Source organism: Hypanus sabinus, chromosome 24, assembly GCF_030144855.1.
Source record: "Hypanus sabinus isolate sHypSab1 chromosome 24, sHypSab1.hap1, whole genome shotgun sequence".
Classification (NCBI taxonomy): Eukaryota; Metazoa; Chordata; class Chondrichthyes; order Myliobatiformes; family Dasyatidae; genus Hypanus; species Hypanus sabinus.
In genome coordinates this window covers 36,253,835-36,280,506 of record NC_082729.1, presented here as the reverse complement: position 1 = coordinate 36,280,506, position 26,672 = coordinate 36,253,835, and the positions used below count along the sequence as shown (strand labels likewise).

Below are 26,672 nucleotides of genomic sequence, written 5' to 3'. Positions count from 1 at the left end.
CCCTTCACTTGTACTCTCCACATCACTTTAACCCCCTCCAGCCCCCTACACTCCTCCCCAACTCCTCTCTCTCTTGGAACTTACACCTCTACCCATCTATGTCCTCTCCCCACCTATGCAGCCCCCTCCGGCCCTGACACCCATCACTTTCTCTGTAACCCCCCTTCAACCAACACCCTCTCCGTCTCTGTTAACTCCCTCTGGCCCCTACACCCCTCGTCGTCTCTGTTAACCCCTTCAGCCCCGACACCCCTCCCTGTCTCAGTAAGCCTCTCCAGCCCCGACACCCCTCCCTGTCTCAGTAAGCCTCTCCAGCCCCGACACCCCTCCCTGTCTCAGTAAGCCTCTCCAGCCCCGACACCCCTCCCTGTCTCAGTAAGCCTCTCCAGCCCCGACACCCCTCCCTGTCTCAGTAAGCCTCTCCAGCCCTGACACCCCTCCCTGTTGGCTGGCTGGTGGCGCAATGGTATCTGCGCTGGACTCCGGAGCGAAGACTCCCGAGTTCGAATCCAAGTTGGGCCACCCCCAAGCACACTTTCCATCCGTGTTGGGTTGAGCGTCGAGCTAGCCACTCAGCCTCGTAAAAAACACAGGTCGAGTCAGGAACGTTCATACCATGACCCGGTTAATCTGAAAGGAGACCAATCCTGACCCCACTTGCCAGACAAGAATGGCTCACTGTCTGGTATAACAAGCTTTAAAAAAAACCCTCCCTGTCTCTGTCACACCCTCCGGCCCCCTACACCCCAAGTTAGTAACACTCCCCTCCTCTGGAACCTATCCCATTAGTGTCCCACTCCTTCCCCTACACCCTTCCCTGTCTCTGTAACCCCCTCCAGCCATCCCTCCCCAACACCCCTCTACCCTGGAACCTACACCTCTCCCCATCCGTGACCAGCTCCCTCCCCTACACTCCTGTCTCCCTGACTCCCCCCTCCCAGGCGCCTACATCCCATCCCTCTCTGTAACTCCTTCCTGTCACCACGCCTCTCTCCACCTCTGAGAACCCCTCCTGCCACAACACTCCACTCCTTCTCCATGGCTTCCTCATGCCCCTCCCCACCCAGGGATTTGGTGGGAGGGATTACTGATGGAGAAGAAAGGTCCCCATGCCCTTCCCCACCTGGGGATTTGGTGGGAGGGCAGGGTTTACCTGCTGTGCGAGCTTCGCCGCTGCAGCTGCCAGCCCCGTCTCAATGGAAGCCACGCGCGTCCCCTCCCGGACAGGTCTCTCGTGCCGGGGGAGGGTAGGTGCCACGCGAGCTGTATGGGGGGGGGGGATGGTGGGGGGAATAAAAGAATAGAAAGTAAAGCATTAACAGTGGGTCTCGGTAGTGTGTGGCCAGCAACAGCCCATTGTTTGGCACCGACCTTTGGGGTTCCAGGGAGCGTCGTCGCTGTTCCGCCTCTTTCGGTTCCGCATCCTCGAGGAGGGATCGTCTTCGTCTGATTCAAGAGATGGGTACACTGTAGGGGTGGGTGGGGGGGAGAGAAACCACACGGATTACATCAAATTACCTGGGAACGCAAATGGTCGTGTGTTTGAGTATTCACTGGGTGGTGCTGGTAGAGAGGCACTCCCACACCTCGTGTCATTACTAACACTGCAGCCCTGACTTGGAGTGTGCAAAGTGATGGTGTAGAATGAGCTTCACTCTGCGTCTGACCCCGGGAGTGTGTGATGGGACGGTGTGGAGGGGGTTTCACCCCGTGTCTGACCCTGGGAGTGTGTGATGGGATGGTGTGGAGGGAGATTCACTCTGTGTCTGACCCCAGGAGTGTGTGATGGGACGGTGTGGAGGGAGATTCACTCGGTGTCTGACCCCGGGAGTGTGTGATGGGACGGTGTGGAGGGAGATTCACTCTGTGTCTGACCCCGGGAGTGTGTGATGGGACGGTGTGGAGGGAGTTTCACTCTGTGTCTGACCCCGGGCGTGTGTGATGGGACGGTATGGAGGGAGCTTCACTCTGTCTGACCTCTTTTTTTTAACAAAATCTTTTATTACAAATATTGGTGCTATACAATATATACAAAACAGTGGCAAACACAATTATTTCACTACAAATAGACAATAGACATTACACCAGAATGTTGCCATCTCTATCAACGATGGCATTTACACCCCACGGAGCCCATCGGTCTCGAAACTCCTCTACGGTTGCCGTGGACTGCGCATGTTCTTTTTCAATATTTACCCGGGCACGAACATACCCTTTAAACATTGCCAGGCAGTCTGCCCGGCCACCCGCCACCCGTTTCCAAGACCCTCGGATGGTGGATTTCGCCAGCCCCAGGAGCAAGTTGACTAGGACATCCTCATCCTTCCATGCCCCCTTCCTTACTGGATATAAATAGGGTGGGGCTAAATTGCAACCAGAAGGCGAGAAGCAGCCCACGCAAATTTGCAAAAAGGGGCTGCAGCCTCGCACACTCCAGGTACGTGTGGTACACGGTTTCCTCCAGCCCGCAGAAATGACTTGCGGGTGGGAGATCCATGTACAAACTGAAGAACTTATTGCAGGGTACTGCTCTATGCAGCGCCCTCCAGCCGAGATCCCCCAGGTGCATGGGAAGAACCCCCTCATAAAGGGACTTCCAGTGGGGACCCTCCTCACCTCCAGGTGGGAGGACCGACCGCCTTGGCATGTCGGGACGGTGGACAAGGGCAAGGAAGTGGAGGGTGTGGAGCAGCAGCCCATACAAATACCTCCTACTTGCATCCCTGAATGGGACGGTGGGTGTCGAGGAGAGACGGCTCAGGTTGTGTGGACACGGCTCCCGGAGAAGATTGCGGGGTCTGGGCCCGACAAGCAGCTCGGCCTGAGTCGGTCCACACAACTGAGCCGCACCGACACCCACTGAGGTAGGGCAAGGGTCGGCCAGGACCCCGCCCTCCGCCGGAGGAGGGGATTCCCGGCCTGAGGCGACCATGTTCCAGACTCTCAGTAGGTCCTGATAGAAGCCGGGCAGACTCCACAAAGCAGCACGGCTGACGCCCGCCGGTGGTGGCCGCATGTCTTCATGGAGACAGCAGCCCTCCAGAGGAGGAATGTCGCAAACACTTGCCACCTGGGAGGGTGCTCGGCGTACAGGAATCTCTGCAGAGTCCTGAGGCGGAGAGCCGCCAGTCGCGTTCGGACGCACACCAGCGACTGTCCGCCTTCTCCCACTGGGAGACTCAAGACCGCTGCAGAGACCCAGTGTTTCCTGTTGCCCCAGAAGAAGTCCACTAACTTCCTTTGCATTCTCGCAACAAATGGGGCAGGAGGGGCCAAGGTGACCATCTGATACCACAACATGGAGGCCACCAGCTGGTTTATGACCACCACCCTGCCTCGATAGGAAAGCACCCTGAGAAGGCCTGACCAGTGCCCCAGCCGGGCCACGACTTTCGTCTCCAGGTCCTGCCAGTTCGCCAGCCAGGTCTCCCCAGAAGGACTCAGGTAGACTCCCAGATAGAGGAGGCGTCTAGTGCTCCATTCAAAAGCTCTCATCTCCTCCGGCAGGGAGTCCACCTGCCACTGACCCACTAAGAGCCCAGAACATTTCGCCCAGTTGATCCTGGCGGAGGATGCTGCCGAGAAAGCATCTTGGCACTCGCGCATCCTCCGCAGGTCATTGGGATCTGTCAGCATGAGGAGTACATCATCGGTGTAGGCCGAGAGGACGACCTCCATGTCCGGTTCACACAGAACCAGACCTGTCAGCCTTCGCCGTAGGAGGCTCAGGAATGGCTCGACACAGATCGCGTACAATTGACCGGACACGGGGCACCCCTGACGTACTCCTCTCCTGAAGGGAATGGGCGCTCTCAGTGAACCATTGAATTTAACAAGGCATTCTGCGGCAGAGTATAGGAGCCGAACTCGGGCCACAAAGTGTGGTCTGAGCCCAAAGGCCTGCAGAGTGCCCTCCTGGAAACTGTGGTCTACCCGGTCAAACGCCTTCTCCTGGTCAAGAGAAAGAAAAGCTGCCCGGGACCCAGTCTCCTGCTGCAGGTGCATCAGGTCCCGTACTAGGTGGACATTGTCCTGGATGGAGCGGCCCGGGACCATGTAAGATTGGTCAGGATGAATCACCTGTCTCAGTACTGAACCAAGACAGTTGGCCATTGTCTGGGTGAAGATCTTGTAGTCCGCGCACAAGAAGGAGACCGGGCGCCAGTCCCTTAGCAGGCGCAGGACCACAACAGCTCTTCGCCATGAGAGGGGCATTTCCCTGGTGGCTAGGCTCTCCCCTAGAACAAGGCCGTAATCAACTCCCAGGTCATCCCAAAAAGCATGATAGAAGTCCACACTCAGACCATCTGAGCCAGGGGATTTAACCCTCCGGAGTTGCCGAAGGGCAGTAGACAGCTCCTCCCCAGTCAGGGAGGCGTCCAGACGCACTGCATCCTCTGGGCTGACCTTTGGCAAATCTTCCCAGACCTCATTGCACGCCCCCGCATTTGACGGATCTGGTGAGAATAAGGACCGATAGAAAGTGCGGACTCCTTTGATAATTCCGTTGGGGTCCTTGATGGAGGAGCCATCAGCAGTCAGTAGCTCCACCAACTGCTTCTGAACTCCCCGTCACTTCTCCAACGAGTAGAAGAAGGGTGAGCCGCGGTCCAAATCTTGCAGCATTTGGATCCGCAACCTCACATATGCACCTCGGGACTGCTGAAGCTGCAGATTCCTTAGTGCGTCCTTCTTCTCCGGGTATTCTTGCCACAGCTGTTGGTTTCCACCGGTCGGACCAAGACGGGACTCGAGGTCAAGCAACGCTCTCTCAAGCTGCTCAATCTCAGAGCCCCGCTTCTTTGTCGACCCCCTAGCGTACTCCCGACATAAAAACCAGAAGGGGGCTTTGCCCACATCCCACCACAGCCATAGGGACCATAACTCTCTCCGTCTCTCTCTCCAGGTGGCCCAGAACGAGTCCCGGAATCGGCTGTCCTCCAGCAGCTGTTTGTTAAAGTGGCAATACCCGGATCCCACCCGAGGGTGCAGAGGAGTAAATTCCATCCACACAAGGTGATGATCCGAGCACGACACCGGCCACATGGAGGACGCCGACATGCGGGAGATATAAGCCCGAGAGATATCCAGGAACCCCCCCCTCTAGATCTTCTGGAGAAGGCGCTACAGTTGGGGTGAAGATTCCGCCAGCTGTCCACCAAGTCAAAGGAGCCGACTAGCTCCTTTAACTATTTTGCAGATGCTGGGTCGCGTTGGAGGCCCGAGCGGTCCTCCACCTCGAGGGTATAGTTGAAGTCTCCCCCGAGGATGACGCAGTCCCCAGGATCGATGGAACTCAGCAAGGTGGACAGCTGACAGAATAGGCGCGTCTGCCCGCGCCTTGGAGCATACACTTTGATAAAATACAGCGGTACTCCATACAGCCAGGTGGAGCAGACGGCCGGGCACAACATCTTGGACTCCTACGATTTCTGGCTGAAAGGTTGGGGCCAACAGGATTGCCACCCCACTAGAGTTGGAGCTAAGGTGACTCATGTAGACCCTGCCCTGCCACTCCAGGAGCCAAGCGGACTCGTCCCCCGGGGTGGTATGGGTTCCTGCAGGAAACTCACCGCGTATCTCCCGTCCCTGAGGACTGAGAGATTGTTATATCTGCGGAGAGAGCCCCTGCTACCGTTTACAATAAGACTAGCTATGGCAAGTTTCATGTCGGGAGCACACTTGGCCTCAGCACCAGTCCCCTAAGCGGTGGCGCTCTCAGCCGCACTCTCCCAAAGAAAACCAAGAACATTCTTTGCTTTCCGGGCCCAACTGCTACCATCGCTACCCTGTGACCCACCATCTCCCGAAGGAGCGAGGCTGCTTTTTCACCCTGATGTCCCGCACCAGGTCATCCAGGAAGGATTTCAGCTGCCGCCTGCCATTCCCTGACACAGCATTCTTCTTCCCCTTCCCCTTCCGTCCGAGGATGACTCGCAGGGACTTCACCAGCCTCGGCATGCTAGGCCAGCGAAGCGAGGCTAGTTTAGGCCGATGCTTTGCACCCACAGAGGAGTGAATGAACTCTCTGATCTCCGCCACAGGTATCAATGGGAATTTTTCAGGAGGGGTGAGGATGTCCATTGTCTCGCTATCAAAAGAGTCTCCCTCCAACTCCTCACTGCAGACAGATTCCCCATCTTCCTCCTCATGTGGTGTATAAGGTGGCTGCACTTGTAACCCACACTGCGCAGCAGGTACCTCCCTCATACCTTCCCGCTCCACCGTCACATTAGTCTTATCCGTAGTTACGACGATGGAGGGAAAATCCCCAGGGACTCCCTGCAGGCCATTAATTGATGGGGTCGGCATGCAGGTTATATCACCCTCCCCAGGAGACAGCCAATGGATTCACCGGCAGCCTGATGCTGACAGTGAGAGAGTTTGGTCTCCTCTCCGCTCATACTGTTTAATACATTTGCCTCCACAGAGGCGCTTACTGCTAAGTCCTGGGTGGAGGGCTCCAGGTCTGTTTTAGTTGTGCAAACAGGCATAGCACTAGCTTCCTGCACAACCACACCATCCACCACAGGACTGGTGGCTACAACTGGGGATTCAGGGTTAGACACAACTTCCACCTGGATTCCCACCCCTTTCTGGGACTCCTCCTCATCTACATTCTCTGCCCTCTTGGGGGAACATTCCCTTCTCCTCTCCAAGCCAGAGGAGCACACAGGTGCGGGATTCACCGATGGAGCGTTACTCTCCGCTTCCCTCACCCCGTCCGACTGTGCACTTCCCCGAGCCTCCCGCTCCACTTCAGGGAAAATCCGCGTGAGCCCTGCGGTCTCGGGGGCTGACTTCTTAATGAGTTTGGATTTCTTCCCCGCTTTCCTTCCCCGCACAGGCTCCACCCCATCCCTCACCTGAACCTCCCTGCATGTAGCCTCAGGATCAGTCGCCTGAACCACAGGGGTAGGAGCAGAGACTGGAACAGATGTAGGAATAGGAACAGGGGTAGAGACAGGGTCAGGGGCAGGAGCAGGGGCTGGCACAGGTGTAGGAGCAGGAATGGGATCAGGGGCAGAGGTAGCTGGGGCACTAGCTCCCGAAGGGGACTCCCTGGGTTTTCGGGTACTAGGACAGTCCCTCCGGAAGTGCCCCACCTCCCCGCACGCATGGCACCGTGGGCGCTCAGAGCTCCAATACACCTGATAATCTACCCCCTCGTGCCGGACAGTAAACTGGCCCTCAACTTCGTCCTCCCTTCCCAGCTGCATGGATACCTGTCGCCAGAAAGAGATTACGATATGGAGGGTGCGCCTCTTAAATTTGTGCCTGATGGCAGTTATTTCTGACCTTACTTGCCCCAAGCGTGCTCGTGCGGGAAGCAGGTCCTCGTAGGGGATGAAAGGCTTTACATGACTGAGGACGATGCGTTGTGTGGGAGCTGTCACTAGCTCCATCTGTAAAAAGATGTTCTCCACCGTGTTCCCTCTACTGAGGGCCCGATGCACCAACTCATCATTCCTCAGGTAAAACACCGCTTTCCCGAACTCTTTCTCAGTGGCCAAAACACCATCTCTCCCCAACAAGTCCTCCATAGCCTCCGCGCACTTTTCCAGGGTAGTTCCAGGACGCAAAATACATTGCACCCCGCGTTCAACTTTCACCGTCCGAAACAGGGCGTTGTCCGAGGCTGGAGAGGCAGCCGCCTTTGCATAACACCCCGAAGGCCTGCGACTGCCTGTAGACCGGTCCGGCATGTTGCTTCAGTGTCCGAATCGAGAATGATATGGTGGTGCTGTTTATAAAGTCCTGGAGCGAGTAACTGGCTGGAAAAGTTTGTACTCGACAGCACCTTGCTGGCTCCGTGCCAGAAATTCCAACGCCAGGAAAGGCTCCGTTAGTCCTGCAGGAACTCCAGGCCGTGGGAGGTCAAGACGTCTCAAACGATGCTTCGGCTCCTACACCGAACGTGAGTCACGACGATAAAGATGGAAGGAGGTTGTCCCGATGTCAGTGGGGGAACAACTGTGTTTGTCTCCGGTTTTTGGAGCAACCCGGCTTCCTGGCGAGTTGCCAGCGGCCACAGCAGGGTGCTACGCAGTTCGCAGCCGTCAATGAACCACGTCCAAACTGGCAGAAAAACTCTAAACGAAGCTTCCACACTAAACCAGCCGCTCATTTAGATGTTCAAGAGACGTTTCAAACCAACTCCAAGTAACTCACGACCTTAATACAACAGTTTTTCCTCGATTTCTCCCAGCGCAATCAGAACAGCTCCACTCTGTGTCTGACCCCGGGAGTGTGTGATGGGACAGTGTGGAGGGAGCTTCACTCTGTGCCTGACCCTGGGAGTGTGTGATGGGACAGTGTGGAGGGAGCTTCACTCTGTGCCTGACCCTGGGAGTGTGTGATGGGACGTGTAGAGGGAGTGTGTGATGGAACGGTGTGGAGGGAGTGTGTGATGGAACGGTGTGGAGAGAGTTTCACTCTGTGTCTGACCCCGGGAGTGTGTGATGGGACAGTGTGCAGGGAGCTTCACTCTGTGCCTGACCCAGGGAGTGTGTGAAGGGACTGTGTGGAGGGAGCCTCACTCTGTGTCTGACCCCGGGAGTGTGATGGGACGGTGTGGAGGGAGTTTCACTCTGTGTCTGACCCCGGGAGTGTGTGATGGGATGGTGTGGAGGGAGTTTCACTCTGTGTCTGACCCTGGGAGTGTGTGATGGGACGGTGTGGAGGGAGCTTCGCTCTGTGTCTGACCCCGGGAGTGTGTGATGGGACGGTGTGGAGGGAGCTTCACTCTGTGTCTGACCCCGGGAGTGTGTGATGGGACGGTGTGGAGGGAGTTTCACTCTGTGTCTGACCCCGGGAGTGTGTGATGGGACGGTGTGGAGGGAGTGTGTGATGGAACGGTGTGGAGGGAGTGTGTGATGGGATGGTGTGGAGGGAGTTTCACTCTGTGTCTGACCCTGGGAGTGTGTGATGGGACGGTGTGGAGGGAGCTTCACTCTGTGTCTGACCCTGGGAGTGTGTGATGGGACGGTGTGGAGGGAGCTTCGCTCTGTGTCTGACCCCGGGAGTGTGTGATGGGACGGTGTGGAGGGAGTTTCACTCTGTGTCTGACCCCGTGAGTGTGTGATGGGACGGTGTGGAGGGAGCTTCACTCTGTGTCTGACCCCGGGAGTGTGTGATGGGACGCTGTGGAACGAGCTTCACTCTGTGTCTGACCCCGGTAGTGTGTGATGGGACGGTGTGGAGGGAGCTTCACTCTGTGTCTGACCCCGTGAGTGTGTGATGGGACGGTGTGGAGGGAGCTTCACTCTGTGTCTGACCCCGGGAGTGTGTGATGGGACGCTGTGGAACGAGCTTCACTCTGTGTCTGACCCCGGTAGTGTGTGATGGGACGGTGTGGAGGGAGCTTCACTCTGTGTCTGACCCCGGGAGTGTGTGATGGGACGCTGTGGAACGAGCTTCACTCTGTGTCTGACCCCGGTAGTGTGTGATGGGACGGTGTGAAGGGAGCTTCACTCTGTGCCTGACCCTGGGAGTGTGTGATGGGACGTGTAGAGGGAGTGTGTGATGGAACGGTGTGGAGGGAGTGTGTGATGGGATGGTGTGGAGGGAGTTTCACTCTGTGTCTGACCCCGGGAGTGTGTGATGGGACGGTGTGGAGGGAGCTTCGCTCTGTGTCTGACCCCGGGAGTGTGTGATGGGACGGTGTGGAGGGAGCTTCACTCTGTGTCTGACCCCGGGAGTGTGTGATGGGACGGTGTGGAGGGAGTTTCACTCTGTGTCTGACCCCGGGAGTGTGTGATGGGACGGTGTGGAGGGAGCTTCGCTCTGTGTCTGACCCCGGGAGTGTGTGATGGGACGGTGTGGAGGGAGCTTCACTCTGTGTCTGACCCCGGGAGTGTGTGATGGGACGGTGTGGAGGGAGTTTCACTCTGTGTCTGACCCCGGGAGTGTGTGATGGGACGGTGTGGAGGGAGCTTCACTCTGTGTCTGACCCCGGGAGTGTGTGATGGGACGGTGTGGAGGGAGCTTCGCTCTGTGTCTGACCCCGGGAGTGTGTGATGGGACGGTGTGGAGGGAGTTTCACTCTGTGTCTGACCCCGTGAGTGTGTGATGGGACGGTGTGGAGGGAGCTTCACTCTGTGTCTGACCCCGGGAGTGTGTGATGGGACGCTGTGGAACGAGCTTCACTCTGTGTCTGACCCCGGTAGTGTGTGATGGGACGGTGTGAAGGGAGCTTCACTCTGTGTCTGACCCCGGGAGTGTGTGATGGGACGGTGTGGAGGGAGTTTCACTCTGTGTCTGACCCTGGGAGTGTGTGATGGGGCGGTGTGGAGGGAGTTTCACTCTGTGTCTGACCCCGGGAGTGTGTGATGGGATGGTGTGGAGGGAGCTTCACTCTGTGTCTGACCCCGGGAGTGTGTGATGGGACGGTGTGGAGGGAGATTCACTATGTGTCATGACCCCTCCCGGAGCCCTATCCCAGCAATGCCCCCTCACCATAATCGGAGTCCTTGAAGCAGGCGCCCAGGCTCTCTTGGTCATCGTAGCTGTCATCGTCACTGGCGAGACTGTCGGGCGACGGGCTTCCCCTGGCGTCGAGCCGCTGCTCTCCTCGGCCCCTGGCCTTCTTGCCGCTGGCCTGCCCGGCGGAGGACGGGCAGCCGTTCCTCTCCTGGCTGCTGCTCCACCAGGCCTGGAGGCTGGAGCCAGGTGATGACTGCAGGTTGGCCATGCACAGCATGCCCTGGATGGCCTCTTGGGTACTGGGGGAGGCTGGGGGCTGGCTGCCGGGGAGAGGTGGCAGAAAGAGGGGCAGGGAGTGCGGGGAGTGAGAAAGAGGTGGGGGAGAGAGGAGAGAAGGGGGCGAGAAAAGGGAACAAGGAGGGGGAGAGAGGGGATTAGAAAAGGTGTAGAGAGGGGAGAGCAGGGAGGACAGCGGGGTAAAGGGTGGGGGGAGATTGTGAGGAAGTCGGCGTGTGAGAGGGTGGGCAGGGGGTGAGAGGGCGGTGTGGGTCAGAGATGGGGGAGGAGAGGGTAAGAGAAGGAAGAAACGGTGAGAGTAGGGAGAGAGGAGGAGAGAAGGGAAGGACAGGGAGAGGTAAGTGAGAACAGTCAGTGGTAGCTGCTAACATTATCCTAACGCAGAAAGATCACTGAAATGGCATCCGCACAGCCCACTCCCATCCCTTGCACCGCCTGGGACCCTATTCCTTCTGGTGGCGATCCATCACCAGTGCATGGTGAGGTGACGGGACCGCGGAACGACAGAGTTGTGGGCGCACGGCTCGCTTTTTACCTCTGCGTGGCGTACTCGAGCGCTCCGACCTCCTTGCTGGCCTTGAGCAGGTCGAGGATGCCAGCAGAACTGCTGGCCCCCGCACCCTCGGCCGACACCTCCCCCTGGTCAATGTCGATGTCAATGGCCGAGTCCTCGTCCGACGAATCATCTTCCTGTGGGAGAGCAGGTGCAGAGGTTAGAACACGCGGAGTCATTCAAAAGCAATGCGGACTGGTGGGAGGCTAAGAACAGCACCGTGGCTGGCAGGATGAATCAGTCAGAATAGAAAGCATTAGGGCAGAATTAGTCCATTCATCCCATCATCTTCTCTGCCATTCCATTGTGGCTGATTTATTACCCCTCTCAACCTTACTCTCTTGTCTGTAACCCTTGACATCCTGACTAATCAAGAAACTATCAACCTTTGCTTTAAATCAACCTGATGATTCGGGCTCCACAGCCGTCTGCGGGAATGAATTCACCACCCTCTGGCTAAAGAAATTCCTGCTCATCTCTTTCTTAAGGGACATCCTTGTATTCTGAGGGTGTGCCCTCTGGTCCTAAACTCCCCCACTATAGGACCATCATCTCCACATCCACTCTATCTCATCATCTAAGCATCACGTGGACCATCATCGTCTATCTGTGACCATGATTGTTCATGGTAAACTTTTCTACAGAAGTGGTTTGCCATTGCCTTCTTCTGGGCAGTGTCTTTACCAGCCATTATCATTACCTTTCAGAGATTGTCTGCCTGGTGTCAGTGGTCGCATAACCAGGACTTGTGATCTGCACCGGCTGCTCATAAGACCACCCACCACCTGGTCCCATGACTTCACATAACCCTGATCGGGGGGCTAAGTGGGCGCTACACCTTGTCCAAAGGTGACCTGGAGGCAAGCAGAGGGAAGGAGTGACTCATACCTCCTTTTGTAGAGATGTATCTCCACCCCACCACCCATACCTCCATCTAGGCCTTTTAATAGTCGATCAGTTTCAATGCGGACTCCCTCATTCTTCTAAATGCCAGTGAGCATCAAGCACTTTCCAGTCGTTAATTGTTCTGTATCTCCTGCATTCGAGTGGGAACAAATCTAGCCTCTCCAATCTTTCCTTATAACCACTACCCTCCATTCCGGGCAAGATGGCAGAGTCTCATTTGTACTCTCTCACGGCACGTTTCTCCTAAGGGAGGAGTAAGGCGCTTCTTCTCTACGCTAGCCTGCAGCTCACCCTTGGGCAAAGTGAGCCCCCCCTGATCTCACCAGGGTCACGTGAAGCTGTTGGAGGGGGTGGTATGAGCAGCTGGTGCAGATCACAAGTCCTGGTGATGTGACCACTGACGCCAGGCAGACAATCTCTGAAGCGTATTGATAATGGCTGGGGTCACCGTTTCGTAAAGTCGCTGCCCGGAAGGCAGCAATAGCAAACCAGTTCCACAGAAAAATTTGCTGAGAACAATCACGGTCACGGAAAGACTGTGATCGCCCACGTCATACGACATGGCACGTAATGGTGATGTCATACAATATGAGCCCATAATGGTGATGTCATATGACACAGGCACATAATGGTGATGTCATATGACGGGCACATAATGATGTCATACGACATGGGCATATAATGAATGATTGAAATATTGCACCACTTCCTTCCTGTAGAGCAGCAACCAAAGCTGTACAGAATATTCCCAGTGCCGTCTAACCAATGTTTTGTCCAGCTGCAATGTACTAGCTACCATCTTCTTTTGCTCACTGCGCCTCAGCCCCAGAACGTGCTGATGAATGGCATCATGAAAACAGCCTCCCTGGCAGATGGAATACAGTGCAGGGATGTCTGTGGTCTTGTACCGCAGCTGAAGGAATAAAGATACTGCCTCTTTTCTCAATGGGGACCACATTCAGAAACCTGAGCTGCAAGGGGACTTGGGAGTCCTCATACAGGATTCACTGCAGGTTGAGTCTGTGGTGAGGAAGGCAAATGCAACGTTGGCATTCATTTCGAGAGGACTAGAGCATAAAAGCAAGGATGTAATGTAATGCCAAGCCTTTATGAGGCATTGGTTGGACTGCACTGGAAGTAACGTGAGCAGTTCTGGGCCCCTCTTCTAAGAAAGGATGTGCTGGCATTGGAGAGAGCCCAAAGAAGGTTCAGGACAATGATCCTGGGAATTAAACAGTTAACGTATAGGGAGTGGTTGATGGCTCTGGGCCTGTATGAGGGATCTCATTGAAATCTATTGAAAAGGCCTGATATAGAGTGGATGAGGTGAGGATGCTTCCTACAGTGGGAGAGTCTACAACTAGAAGGCACAGACTCAGAACAGAGGGACGTCCATTTAGAACAGAGATGAGGAGCAATTTCTTTTACCAACGGGTGGTGCATCTGTGAAATTCTTTGATGCAGGCAGTGGTGGAGGCCAAGTCATTGAGTACATTTAAAGTTCTTGATTAGTCAGGGTGTGAAAGGTTAACCAGGAGAATGGGATTGAGAGGGAAAATCATTGAAAGGCAGATTTCAATGGGCCAAATAGCCCAATCCTTTTGTGTCATGGTCTTCCAGTCTTACAAGGAGGGCAGTCTGGTGTTGAGTGGGTGATAAATAACCTCCATCTTCGGCACCAGCCTGAGAGGGGTGCTCAAGACAAGGCTGAGCCGGAGAGTTTAAATCGCGGTTCCTTACCACAATGTCGAAGTCCACTTCGCCGGGCTCCCGCTTGCGGGTGGGATCTTTGCAGGGTCTGGCGCGGGGTAACCGACGAGGCAGCTCTGCAGGGGAGAAGTGTCAGGTGTAAATCGCTCGCGGCCTGAGACAGTCACACAGCACGGGGTTAGGCCCGTTGCTTCCACTCCAAATGGAAACAGCGCCATTGCCTGCATTTGGCCCAGATCCCACAAGCACAGCAAAGCAACAGGCCCTTTGGCCCATCTAGTCCATGCCGAACCATTTAAACTGCCTACTCCCATTGAGCTGCACCAGGCCCTCCATATCCCCAACATCCACGTACCTGTACAAACTTCTCTCGAAAGTTGAAATCGCGCTCACAAAGCATCACTCGTGCTGGCAGTTTGTCCCACACTCTCACCAACCTCTGAGTGAAGAAGTTTCCTCTCATGTTCTCTTTAAACTTTCCACCTTTCACCCTGAACCCATGACCTCTGGTTGCACACCCACCAGAAAAAGCCTGCTTGCACTTACCCTATCTATACCCCTCATAATTTTGTATACCTCTATCAAATCTCCTCTCAATCTTCTACTTTCCAAGGAGTAACGTTCTAACCTATTCAATCTTTCCTGATAACTCTGGACCTCAAGTCCTGGCAACATCCTTGTAAATTTTCTCTGCACTCTTTCAATCTTATTTACAACTTCCCTGTAGCTGGGTGACCAAAACTGGCCACAATATGCCAAATTAGGCCTTACCAACTTCAACATAACACCCCATCTCCTGTACTCGATACTTGGATTTATGAAGGCCAATGTGCCAAAAGCTTTCTTTACAACCTATGACACCACTTCCAACAAATTACAGACCTGCATCCCCAGATCCCTTTGTTCTAGCACACTCTTCAGTGCCCGACTGCTAACTCAGTCTTATTTGTGTCATTGTTTAATTCCTCTATTGTCATTGTACCTGCTCCTGTGCGGTGCCCCTCAGTGCACCTTTAAATTTTTGGAGCTGGAAGGGAATGTGTGCTGACACTCGCAGGCTGCCCCAAGTGCATCCCCGGGTGTGTTGGTTGTTAATGCCAAAAATGCATTTCACTGTACAGTTTGACTTTCGTGTGACAAATAAACACAAATCACTTAGTTGTTTTTTCTGTTGGTCCCCATCACTGCCTCAGTCTCAGACACTGACTCTATCTGTCTCCAAGTGTCTGAAACTGAACCAATTTGTAGATTTGATGCTGTTGTTAACTCCCTGCATTTTAAAGCACACGTGTGGCACGCTCACCACAAACAACTCTGTCCACAAGCTGATCATCATTCACGCAGTCCTGCCCTCCACCTGGCAAAACCCCACCCACGCTGCTGTCTGAATAAATCCCAATCAAATCCCACGTGCAAATAAATCCCAATCCCAAACAAATCCTAATCCGAAACAATCCCAGACCCAATCAAATCCCAAATCCCAAATGCCACACCCAGTGAAATCGCGCCTCCGCTCTGCTGAGGCATCACCGCGGTGTTTTGGGGCAACTTACTGAGCAGCTTCTTGCCGGCGTTGAGGAGCCGCCGCTCCTTGCGCGGGGTTTCATCGATCTGCAGGTCATCCTCAGAGTCGTAGTCGTAGCTGTCCTTGACGCAGTGCTTCATCCCCTTCAGCATGCCGAAGAGGGGCTCGAACTTGCCCGAGCCCGGCTGCAGCTTCAAACCCTTGTTACTGGAGGAGGAGAGTGTGGTCAGTGCGGGCAGGGGGCAGACATCTCCCCCACCCTCCCTGCTGGGGTAGACAGAGGGGAGCTCCCCCTTGAACAGAGAACATCCCACAGCATAGGAGCAGACCCTTTAGCCCACAATGTCTGTGCTGACCCTTGATGCCAATCTGAATTAATGCCACATGCTCTGAATTCCCTCCCCAACAGGTAACGAAGTGCAAATTTCCCTGATGACCTCCTTCAAATTGCTCCCCACCTCCCACCTCAAACCTGTGTCCTATGTCCCCTAGTAGGGAGAAGAGATATCAGCTGTATCTATGCCTCACATAAATTTAAAAATTCTTCTCTCAGGTTCTGATGCTCTGGAGAAATCAACCCAAGACTATCTAGCCTCTTCCTGAAGGGAAAACTCTCTAATTCCTAAGCACATCCATGATGTTCGTGCTGAATACAATCCCAAATTAAATAATACGAGACATCAGAGCAGAATTAGGCCATTCAACTCACCGAGTCTGCTCTGCAATTCCAACATGGCCGACATACTATCCCTCTCCTGCCTTCCTCCCATAACCTCTGATGCCTTAATTAATCAGGAACCTATCAACCTCTACCTCAAATATACCCAATGACTTGGCTTCTGTAGACATCTGTAACAAGGAATTCCACAGATTTACCATCTTATGCCTAAAGAAATTATTCCTTATCTTTGTTCTAAAGGGACGTCCCTCTAGTCTGAGGCTGTGTTTTCTGGCCCTGGACTCCCCCACTCCTCCAAATCTACTCTATCCTTCAGTATTTGACAGATTTCACTGAAATCCCCCCACCCCCGCCCCAAGAACTTAGTTTTCTAAACTCCAGCTCAGAGCTGGCTCAGAGCTATCAAACGCTCTTCGTAATCAACCCTTTCCTTCCCAGAATAATTCTCACAAACCTCCTCTGGGCTCTCTTCAATGCCAGTGTATCATTTCTTAGATAAGGGGCCCAAAACTGTTCACAACACTCCAAATACTGTCTGACCAATGCCTTATAAAGCCTCAGCATAACATCCTTGCATTTATCTTCTAGGCTTCTGCAAGTGAGTTCTTACTAGCAGCTCAACCTACATTAATTTTTAGGGAATCCTGCACGAGGACTCCCAACCATCCATATGCCTCTTCTGCCCCCTCTCTAAAGCCTCTACATCATTCCTGCGACAGTGACCAAAACTGCATGCAGTACTCCAAATGTTAGTTTTACAGAGCTGGAATGTGACTTCCAGACTTTTATACTTTAACACCCCGACCGATGAGGGCACGTGTGCCATCCACTTTCTTTCTCGTCCAATCTACTCGGGTGGCCACTTTCAGGGAGCTGTGGGCCTACACCATTGTACACCACTGCTCCGAAGGGTTCGGACGTTATCGCACACTGCATTTGACCTCCCAAAATGCACCAACCAACACTTGCCTGGATTAAACTCCATCTGCCTCTCCTCTGCTCACACCTGCAGCTGGTCTATATCCTGTTGCATCCTTTTGACGACCTTCTGTCAAGCACGTCTGGTGGGGGACAGGTCAGGCTACAATTCCCAATTTAGTAAATTTAGCTCCAAGGCATCACACAATGGCCAGCATCTGTAACTATGCAGAGTGACTGTTGACATTGTAAAATATAATGGGTGTGACTGTTGACATAGTAAAATATAACTGGTGTGACTGTTGACATAGTAAAATATATGGGGCGTGACTGTTGACATAGTAAAATATAACGAATGTGAATGTTGACATAGCAAAATATAATGGGTGTGACTGTTGACATAGTAAAATACAACTGGTGTGACTGTTGACATAGTAAAATATATGGGGCGTGACTGTTGACATAGTAAAGTATAATTGGTGTGACTGTCAACATAGAAAAATATAAAGAGTTAGGTCCCATTATGTTTTACCATGTCAACAGTCACGCTGCAATTACAAATACCAGCCATTTTGCGGTACTGTGGAGCTATTTTTTTTAATTAAATTTCAACCCTGGCAAAAGGTCCCAAGTAGCTGGTGAAGATTATCTGTTAAAGATAGGAGCACAGCCCAGGGACCTACCTCATTATCTTTCCATTGGAGAGGACGAACCGCAGCTTGCTGTCATCTAGATTGACGGAAGCGTCCATCGCCAGCTCGCCCTCCAGGGTCCCCATCGGCAGCGAGGCACTGGACAGGTCATACTGTTGGGAGGCAGGATGAGGTGGAGGTGAGGGAGGGAGAGGCAGCAGAGGGGGATGCACGAGGCGGTGGCAACTGATCGGGCAAAACACAACTCAGAATGGTGACGGAGCAAGGGAACTGCTTTAGGACTGTCACACGTTCTGAGATACAGTGAAAAGCTTAGCTCAAGTATTATCTGATATGTCACCATATACAATCCTGAGATTCATTTTCTTGTGAGCATGCTCAATAAATATAAAGAAACAAAAAAAACACAAACAAAATTATACTAATGACAAATAAAAGCTATAACGCTTTGGCGTGCCTTCAAGGTAGATCATCCCAGAAGCAAAGTGAAGTAGCAATGAGGAAAACAGAACTAATCATACCCTGACATTGAAACTAAACAAATGCACATCAACCCCACTCCCACCCCAACAGACTCACAGGTGAAGTGCCACCTCACCTGGAAGAACTGTTTGTGACCCTGAACGGTACTGAGGGAGGAGATATAGGGGCACGTATAGCACTTGTTCTGCTTAGAAGGATAAGTGCCAGGAGGGAGATCAGTGGATAGGGACGAGAGGACAAGGGAGTCCCTGCGGAAAGCTGTGCTTGGTGGTGGAAGTCACAAAGAATTATGTGGTGGCGCAGAGGCTGGTGGGGTGGAGGGTGAGGACGAAAGGAGCCTCATCCCTAGTGTAACAGTGGGAGGATGGGGGCAAGGGCAGATGTGTGCGAAATGGAAGAGGTGCAAGTGAGGGCAGCGTTGATGGTGCAGAAGGGAAAGCCTCTTTTCCTTCTTTGAATGAGGAGGGCATCTCATTAGTTCTGGAATGAAAAGCTTGGTCCTGACAGCAGATGTGGTGAAGACGAGGGAACTGAGAGAAACGGATATCATTTATACAAGTGACAGGGTGGTATGGTCCAGGTAGCCATGAGAATCAGTGAGTTTATAAGAGATATCAGTAGGTGAACTCTCTCCAGAGATAGCGACATAAAGATGTAGAAAGGGGAGGGAGTTGTTGAAAATGGACCAAGTAAATTTAACAGCAGGGTGGAAGTTGGAGGTAAAGTTGATGAAGTTAACGAGCTCAGCATGTGCGCAGGAGCAGCACCAATGCAGTCATTGACGTAGTGTAGGTAAAGTTGGGGAGTGATACTGGTGAAGGCTTGGAACATAGACTGTTCCACAAAGCCGACAAAGGCAGGCAGGCATAGCTGGGACCCATGTGGCTGCCCATGGCCACAGCTTTGGTTTGAAGGAGGTGGGAGGAGCCGAAGGAGAAATTATTGTGAGTGAGAACTAGTTCTGCCAGATGGTAGAGTCTGGTCGGGTCTGTTGTCCAGAAAGAAATGGATTTCTTTAAGGCCTTCCTGATGGGGGATGGAGGTGTATAGGGACTGGGCATCCATAGTGAAAGTGAGATGGCCAGGGAACTTGAAATTGTTGAAAAGATCAAGTGAATGTGAAGTGTTACGGATGTAGACAGGAAGGGACTGAACCAGGGAGGGATAAAACAGAGTCGAGGTATGCAGATATAAGTGCAGTGGGGCAGAAACAGTGGGTCTACCTGGACAGACAGGGTTATGGGAAGGAGGTAGAAAAAGGAGATTGCGTGAGGGAACTATGAGGTTGGTGCCAGTGAATAGAACATAAAACAGAGAACATTGAAAATCTACAGCAGATTACAGGCCCTTCGGCCCATAACATTGTGCTAACCATGTAGAATTACCCTACTGAAGGGTTATTACTACAGTAGGGTATTACCCTAAGCTCCATGTACCCTTCTAAGGGTCTCTTAAAAGACCCTATCGTATCCAATGGGAGATCCCCAGAGTCAATAAGTGGTGATGGTGTGGGAGACAATGGCCTGGTGTTCCTTAGTGGGATCCTGCTTGAGGGGAAAGTTAGAGGAGTTATCAGACAGTTGTCACTGGGGTAGAGGTCAGTCTGCACTCCCGTTATCTGTGGGTTTGATGGAGCGGATGGGATTAGTACAGAGAATGTGGAGAGTCGTGCGTTGGGAGGGAGTGAGGTTAGAATTGGGAGAGGAGTGTTAACATCTGTCAGCAGTTAGCAATGAAAAGACCCAGAGCAGGCAGAAGATCAGCACTGGGTGTCCAGGAAGAGGGGGAAGGTTGAAGATGGGAGGAAGGAGTCATCAGTGTGGGCTGGAGAGTCCTTGCCAAAGAAGTTAGCACGAATCAGAGGCTCAGCGTTGTGGCAGGCGCGGAACTCTCTCAGGTGCAGGTGCAGTGGGACAAAGGTGAGGACAGAATGTTCTGCCTCAGGGAGGGGAAAAAATACAAGGTTGGCATTTCCCCAGTTACCCTCCTGTTGATAAGGTGGACTCTTCTTGTTACAATCTACCTCTTTATGATCTTGCACCTTTTTGTCTGCCTATCTGGCACCTTCTCTGTGGCTGTTACACTTTATTCTGCATTCTGTTATTGTTTTACCTTGTACATCCTCAATGGTCTGTATGAACAGTATGCAAGAAAAGCTTTTCACTGTATCTTGGTACAAGTGACAGCAGTAAACCAGAAGAAAAATGACAGCTGCTCTGTCCGAGGCCGCGAGAAATCGCAGACCCACGGACACAGTTCAGCACAGTGCAGAAAGCAGCCCCTCTTGCAGGAACTCTTTCTACACCTTGCTGCCTTGGTAGAAAGGGAGGGGAGGGGTGGTGGTTGTCAAGGAGAAGACGAGGGAGGATGTGAGGCGCGATGAGGGGCAGTTCATTGGAGGGTGCAGTGGTTTTGTACGCCAGGGTGGAGGGGTGGGGTGGGTGGGTTCCGGCCGTACCTTCTCCTTCTTGGGCGACTCCAGCTTCTTCAGCGTCTGCTTGGTGTGCATCTCCAGGAGCTCAAGGTCGGGGGACCTCAGCCCGCCCAGCGCCTCCCTCCCCTTCCTGCCTTTCTTCCTGCCAGGCGGCCTGTCGACGATGCTGACGGCCTGCGGGTTCCTCTGAAGGGCGAAGGGTCCCATCACCTTCCCTAAGGACTGATGGCAAGCAGGCTGTTGAGAAAGGGGAGGGGGCACAGGGGATATTTCAAGAAGACCCCTCCCAGCACAACCCTCTTCCAGGACACTTCCAATTGCCTCCCTCTTGCTGGGCTGCTGCTCGCCCGGCAGTAAGCCTTTTGCTTGGGATTTCCTTTCTAGAAACCAGGGCGAGGCTTGTGCAGTGGGTAGCGTCAGAGTCACGCAGCAGACCCTTCTGCCCAGCTGGCCCATTCTGACCACAATCTCCATCTGAGGCAGTCCCACTCACCTGTGTCTGGCCCTTCCTTACGTCTCTAAGTGCCTTTTAAATGTTGTTATAAGTACCTGCCTCAACCACTTCCTCTGCACCTCATCCCATTTCCTGATTCCCTCCCGCCTATCATCTCTCCTCACCTAAAACCTATCCCCTCTCACTTTTGTGTTGAATTAGGGTATGGAATGATCAGTTTTCTTGTCGTTCAACTTTCCTATGCTTGATTTTATTTTTATATAATCCCCAATATATGCAAATTTTCCAGTAAATATGGTTGTAGGAGTCACATATATATTTTCTATCTGACTGTGTTGCATTTTGGTTCCTTAAGGTTGTCATAACCTGGGGATGGAATGGGATAAGCTCCCACTACCTATTAATGCTCCCAATGGTGTGCATCTCAATTGGCCTTTGGCAAGGCGAGAAGGCAGGAGTATGGGGTTGAGAGGGATTCGGGATCGGCCACGACGGAATGGCAGACTCGATGGGCTGAACGGCCTGATTCTGCTCCTATGCCTTATGGACAACTAAGTCCAGCTCCTGGCGTTCACATATGGCTTGGCTACTAACCCAGTGGAACTGTTTCTACTGACAGGAGAAGGGGCAAAGGCTGGTCACTGGCGCCTTAAAAGCAGTCACTTCAGGCAGACGGGGCTCATCAGCCGTGGTCGGCAGCTCATCTAGAAGAAGGAAAACTCTGATCCCGAACTCACGAGGAAGGCTTCAGGAGTAAATCCTGAGGAGAAGAAACTGGAGCTGGAGCCCCTACAGCAGACCTACATTGAGTTCAATGCTGACTGGCAACTCCTGTGACAATGCTGGAGCCAAAATGTATTGGTCTCCGTTCCTTTGGGTTCACCAGTTGAGTGGAGAGGGGAAGCTTGCTACATGGGCAACAGCTTGCTCTCCATATCGTACCGCCCTGGCTTGCATATCTAGACATCTAGGAGTCTGACCAACAAAGCCCCTCACACTATATTGTGGGTTTATTATGGGTAATTTGTCACGCGGGTTGGGACACGGTAGATGCGAAGAGTAGTGTTAGGTATTCACACTTTGTGTTAGGCCAGTTTAGTCTACCTAGAGCTGGGGGTAAGCTTCCAGTTGATAATTTTTAGTTGACCACTTAAGTACACTTAAATAGCCAACACTTGGCTATTTTGTTATATCTCTCATTTTAGTCTCATTAGTTTTTCTATAGTTACAAGATCGTTTTGTCTTTGTTGGCTTCTCAATAAAGGATCAGACGTACTTCCTTCGATTTTGAATTTTGTTATTGTGGACAGTGCAGAATAAGTCCTCTGGCCCTTCAGCCCAGCAACTCCTGAATTAACCCTAGCCTAATCACGGGACAATTTACAATGTCCGATTAACCTACCAACCGGTTCATCTTCGGAGCACCTGGAGGAAATTCGCACGGTCATGTGCAGAACGAACAAACCCGGGTCACTGGTACTGTAAAGCGTTGTGCTGACTGCTACTCTACCGTGCCACCCTATGTCAACACCACCCCCCCTCTGCCCCTGCACTCCCCTTGCTTAGTCTCGGAGTGATTTTTAAGTAAACACTACAATAATTGCTTCTGTATTTTTCGAGAAGCTTCTGAGATTGCTGCGTATCTGGCAATTAATTGTGATCAGTGAAATGCTGCTATCTCTAGTCTGTGTGTGAGATACCACAACTGCTCTTTCCTTTCTCCTCTCTTTCGTTTTCCACTCCCGCAACAGTCAATGAAAATATCCGTAAGCAATAGGTTTGGCACCTTATCCTTGACTTCCGAAGAAGCTTTGTGAATCACAGCACTATTGGGACGCAACACTTGATTCGCCAAGCCTGGGAAAAAGACCGCTCACTCACCCTACCTGTGCTCTGCAAGATCACCCCTCGTTCTCCTTTAAATCAACTCCTAACCTGTTCAACCTCTCTGATTAACTCAGCCCAAGTCTGGCAATCCTCCTTGGCATTCTTTCCAACTTAGTGACATTTTTCCTACAGCAGGGCGACCAAAACTGAACACAATATTCCACAACGTCTTCTATGACATGATGGTGCAGCAGTTAGCATAATGCAGAGTGTCCCAACCTTTTTTTATACCACGGACCGAAGCCATTAAGCAAGGGGTCCATGGACCCCAGGTTGGGAACCGCTGGGGTAATGCTATCACAATGCCAGTGACTTGGCTTCGATCTGAGGTTTGTTCCACATGGGTTTCCTCCAGATGCTCTGGTTTCCTCCCACATTCCAAAGACGTACCGGTTGGTGGGTTGATCGGTCGTTGTAAACTGCCCCGTGATTAGGCCCCGTTAAATCCGGGGTTGCCGGGTGGGGTGGCTCGAAGGGCTGAAACATCCAGTTGCCTGACGAACCCCAAGAAATTAATAAATAAATAATGATTGTGTTCGAGGGTCAGGGCATCAGGTCTCACTCTGGTCAGGCCACTTCTGGTGTACTGCGTTCAGTTCTGGGCGCCCTATTACTGGGAGGATGTGGTTCACCACGATGCTGCCTGGATCAGGAGAGGCTGGACAAACTTGAGTTGTTTTCTTTGGAGTGGCGGAGGCTAAGGAGGAACCTGATGGAGGTTTATAAAACTGAGAGGCATAGAGAAAGCTAGACAGAGTTCAAATGTCTAATTCTAGACTGCGTACATTTAATGTGAGAAGGGGCAAGTTATTTTGTTAAGCAGAGGGCGTGTGGCTGGAGTGCATTGCCAGGGTTGGTGGTGGAGGTAAATACCACAAGACTGTAATACACAAAAAGCAGAATTAGGCCATTTGGCCCATCAAGTCTGCTACACACTCCATCATGGCTCACTTATCTCTCTCAACCCCTTTCTTCCTGTAACCTTAATCAAGAACCAATCAACTTCCAAGTTAAATATACCAAATGATTCGACCTCCACAGCTGTCTGTGACAATGAATTCCACAGATTCACCACCTTCTGGTTAAAGAAATTCCCCATAGCCTTTATTCTGAAAGGACACTGTTATACTTTGAGGCTGTTGGAAAAATCGTCTCCTGTATTCTGAGGCTGTGCCCTCTGGTGCGAGGCTCCCCACATCCACTCTATCTAGGTATCTCAATATTCAATTCCCCATCCCATAATCCCAGCGAGTACAGGTCCAGAACCATCAAACACATTCTAGGGATAATTTCTGTAAATGTCCTGTGTGCCCTCTCCATTGCCAGCACATCATTTCTTAAATAAGAGGCCCAAAACAGCTCACAACACTCCAAGTGCAGTCTGGCAAATGCCTGATAAAGCGTCAGCAATGCATCCTTGTTTTTATATTCTAGTCCTCTTGAAATAAATGCTAACACTGCATTTGCCTTCCTCACCACTGACTCAACCTGAATGTTACAGACTTCAGGGAAAAGGCCAGTCTGAGTCTGTATCTCAGATGATGTGGTATTGCAGCTAGTACTGTGCAAAGACAGAAAATTGCTGTACATTACCAAATTAAAGAGGGCACTACTGACAAGTAACACTGTCAGTACTGAATCTCCAAAGCCCCCATTGTGATCTGTTGAGACAGAGTAAAGATCACCTGGACAGGCTGCTGTTTATTGATAATCGTTGTCACAGTTCTAACCAACAAGCTCCAAACCCTGGGCCTCTGTAACTCCTTCCGCCACTGGATTCTCGACTTCCTTGCCGCAAGACCACAGTCTGCAAAACAGTATCTCCTCCTCGCTGACAATCAACACCGGCACACCTCAAGGATGCATGCTTAGCCCCCTGCTCTACTCTCTCTACACCCACGATTATGTGGCTAGGCCATCTATAAACCTGCCAGCGACTCTTGGCAGAATTTCAGATGGTGACAAGGAGGCGTACAGGAGCGAGATACATCAGCTGGTTGAGTGGTGTCACAACAACAACCTTGCTCTCAACATCCAGTAAGACTGTGGACTTCAGGAAGGGGAAGTCGAGGGAATACACATCGATCCTCATCGAGGCAACGGAAGTGGAAAGGCTGTTCAGTTGCAGGCTCCTGGGTTCTATCCTGGTCCCAACATACTGATTGTTATGAAGGATGAACAGCTCTGATGGGCAGAAGGGTGCAGGGTTGCCCATGTCCCCCTCCCCAGGAGAATTTCAAACCATCACAGTTGCCAGGCTGCTAATGAGAGAGAAAGAGATGGAACAAAACATACTGGGACTGGAACATTTGCTTCAGACAAGGGAGAGATAACACCGGGGGAGAGAGACCATATTATGACTCCTTTAAGACTTACGTCTCCGGAGAGGGCTGTTTACTTGGTACTATTCTGTTCATTAAAATTCCTCAGTGGACAGCCGGAGTGGGCTGGTTTGATGGACTAAGCCATTCAAAACTGATTGACACCTGAGACCCCGTGAGTAGGGATAAAAGTGAGGTCTGGGGAGACACCCCTCAGACGCACCAAGAAGCACACTAGTGAGCACTGCTTAAGTGTTGGAACCCACTAGAAAGTGTGGGGCATTGGAAACCGAACAAAGGATTGGTCAATTTTAACTCACAGTGTTTATAGCGAGGCCAGTGGGGTCTTGTGTGTGTGTCCACCCTTGCCTGGGTGACGAGTCCATCATAGAAAAACGGTCTAGCTAAAGGACAGAGGGATCATACCTGAATGGCCACAACAACATATCGACAGATCAAGAACGTAAAGGAAGGTTTGACTGGCTGTCACTGTTTGATCTCTCTCGATCTCTCTCTCCAACAATTACAACACATCGACCAACAACTACCTCAGCACGTATGAACTGAACTGAACTTTATATTCACATATGACAATTCATTATCCCCTAGACATCGATAGAGCTTGTTTATTATTGATTATTATTATACCCACACTTTTAGGTTTAGTATTGCTAATGTGTATTATCTGTATATTTGCATTGCTGACATTGATTTGTATATTTTACTAATAAACACTGTTTTGAAAATAGTACCAGACTCCAGCGGACACTTCTATCTTTGCTGGTAAGACACCCAGTTACGGGGTATGTAACATGATGCAATTACAAGGCTGGCATGACAGTGTCTGCACTTCATTAAGAGTTTGAGGAGAATTAGTAGGTCACAAAAGATGATCGCAAATTTCTACAGATGTAGTGTGGAGAGCATACTAACTGGCTGTATCACCGTCTGGTGCAGAAGGTGGGTCACTGCACAGGATCAGAAAAAAAGCAGTAGAAAGTTGTAAACTCAGCCAGTTGCATCATGGGCACTCGCCTCCCCAGCATCGAGGATATCTTCAAAAGGCGATGCCTCAAGAAGGCAGCATCCTTCACTAAGGAGCCCCATCAGCCAGGATGTGCCCTCTTCTCATTGCTACCATCAGGGAGATAGTACAGAAGCCTGAAGACACACACTCATCATTTCAGAAATAGCTTCTTTCCCCTCCAGCATCAGATTTCTGAATGGACAATGAACCCATGTACAGTATCTCAGCAGATCTTCCCTTTTTGCACTACCAATTTATTTAAATTGTTTTATATATTTCAATATAAGTTATAATTTTTATTATTATGTATCACTGCTGCAAAACAAATTTCACATTAAACCTGATTCTGACTCAGAAAGTGTATTGCCCCTTTAAGAGGTCGCCACCAAATGTTGGACAG

The 26,672-nt window shown here is 51.8% G+C and overlaps 1 protein-coding gene across 2 annotated transcripts in view; it reads right to left on the bottom strand.

Moving 5' to 3' along the window:
- Positions 1-26,672, bottom strand: part of phf8 (PHD finger protein 8) — a 64,723-nt gene that overhangs the window by 2,032 nt on the left and 36,019 nt on the right. For both annotated transcript variants that reach the window (XM_059949630.1, XM_059949632.1), the window contains 8 exons: positions 20,608-20,805; positions 17,697-17,818; positions 15,445-15,623; positions 13,922-14,007; positions 11,258-11,412; positions 10,459-10,745; positions 1,372-1,467; positions 1,154-1,263 (listed from right to left, as the gene is read on the bottom strand). In XM_059949630.1, the coding sequence (XP_059805613.1) occupies positions 1,154-1,263; positions 1,372-1,467; positions 10,459-10,745; positions 11,258-11,412; positions 13,922-14,007; positions 15,445-15,623; positions 17,697-17,818; positions 20,608-20,805 (1,233 nt within the window). The remainder of the gene's footprint in view (positions 1-1,153; positions 1,264-1,371; positions 1,468-10,458; positions 10,746-11,257; positions 11,413-13,921; positions 14,008-15,444; positions 15,624-17,696; positions 17,819-20,607; positions 20,806-26,672) is intronic.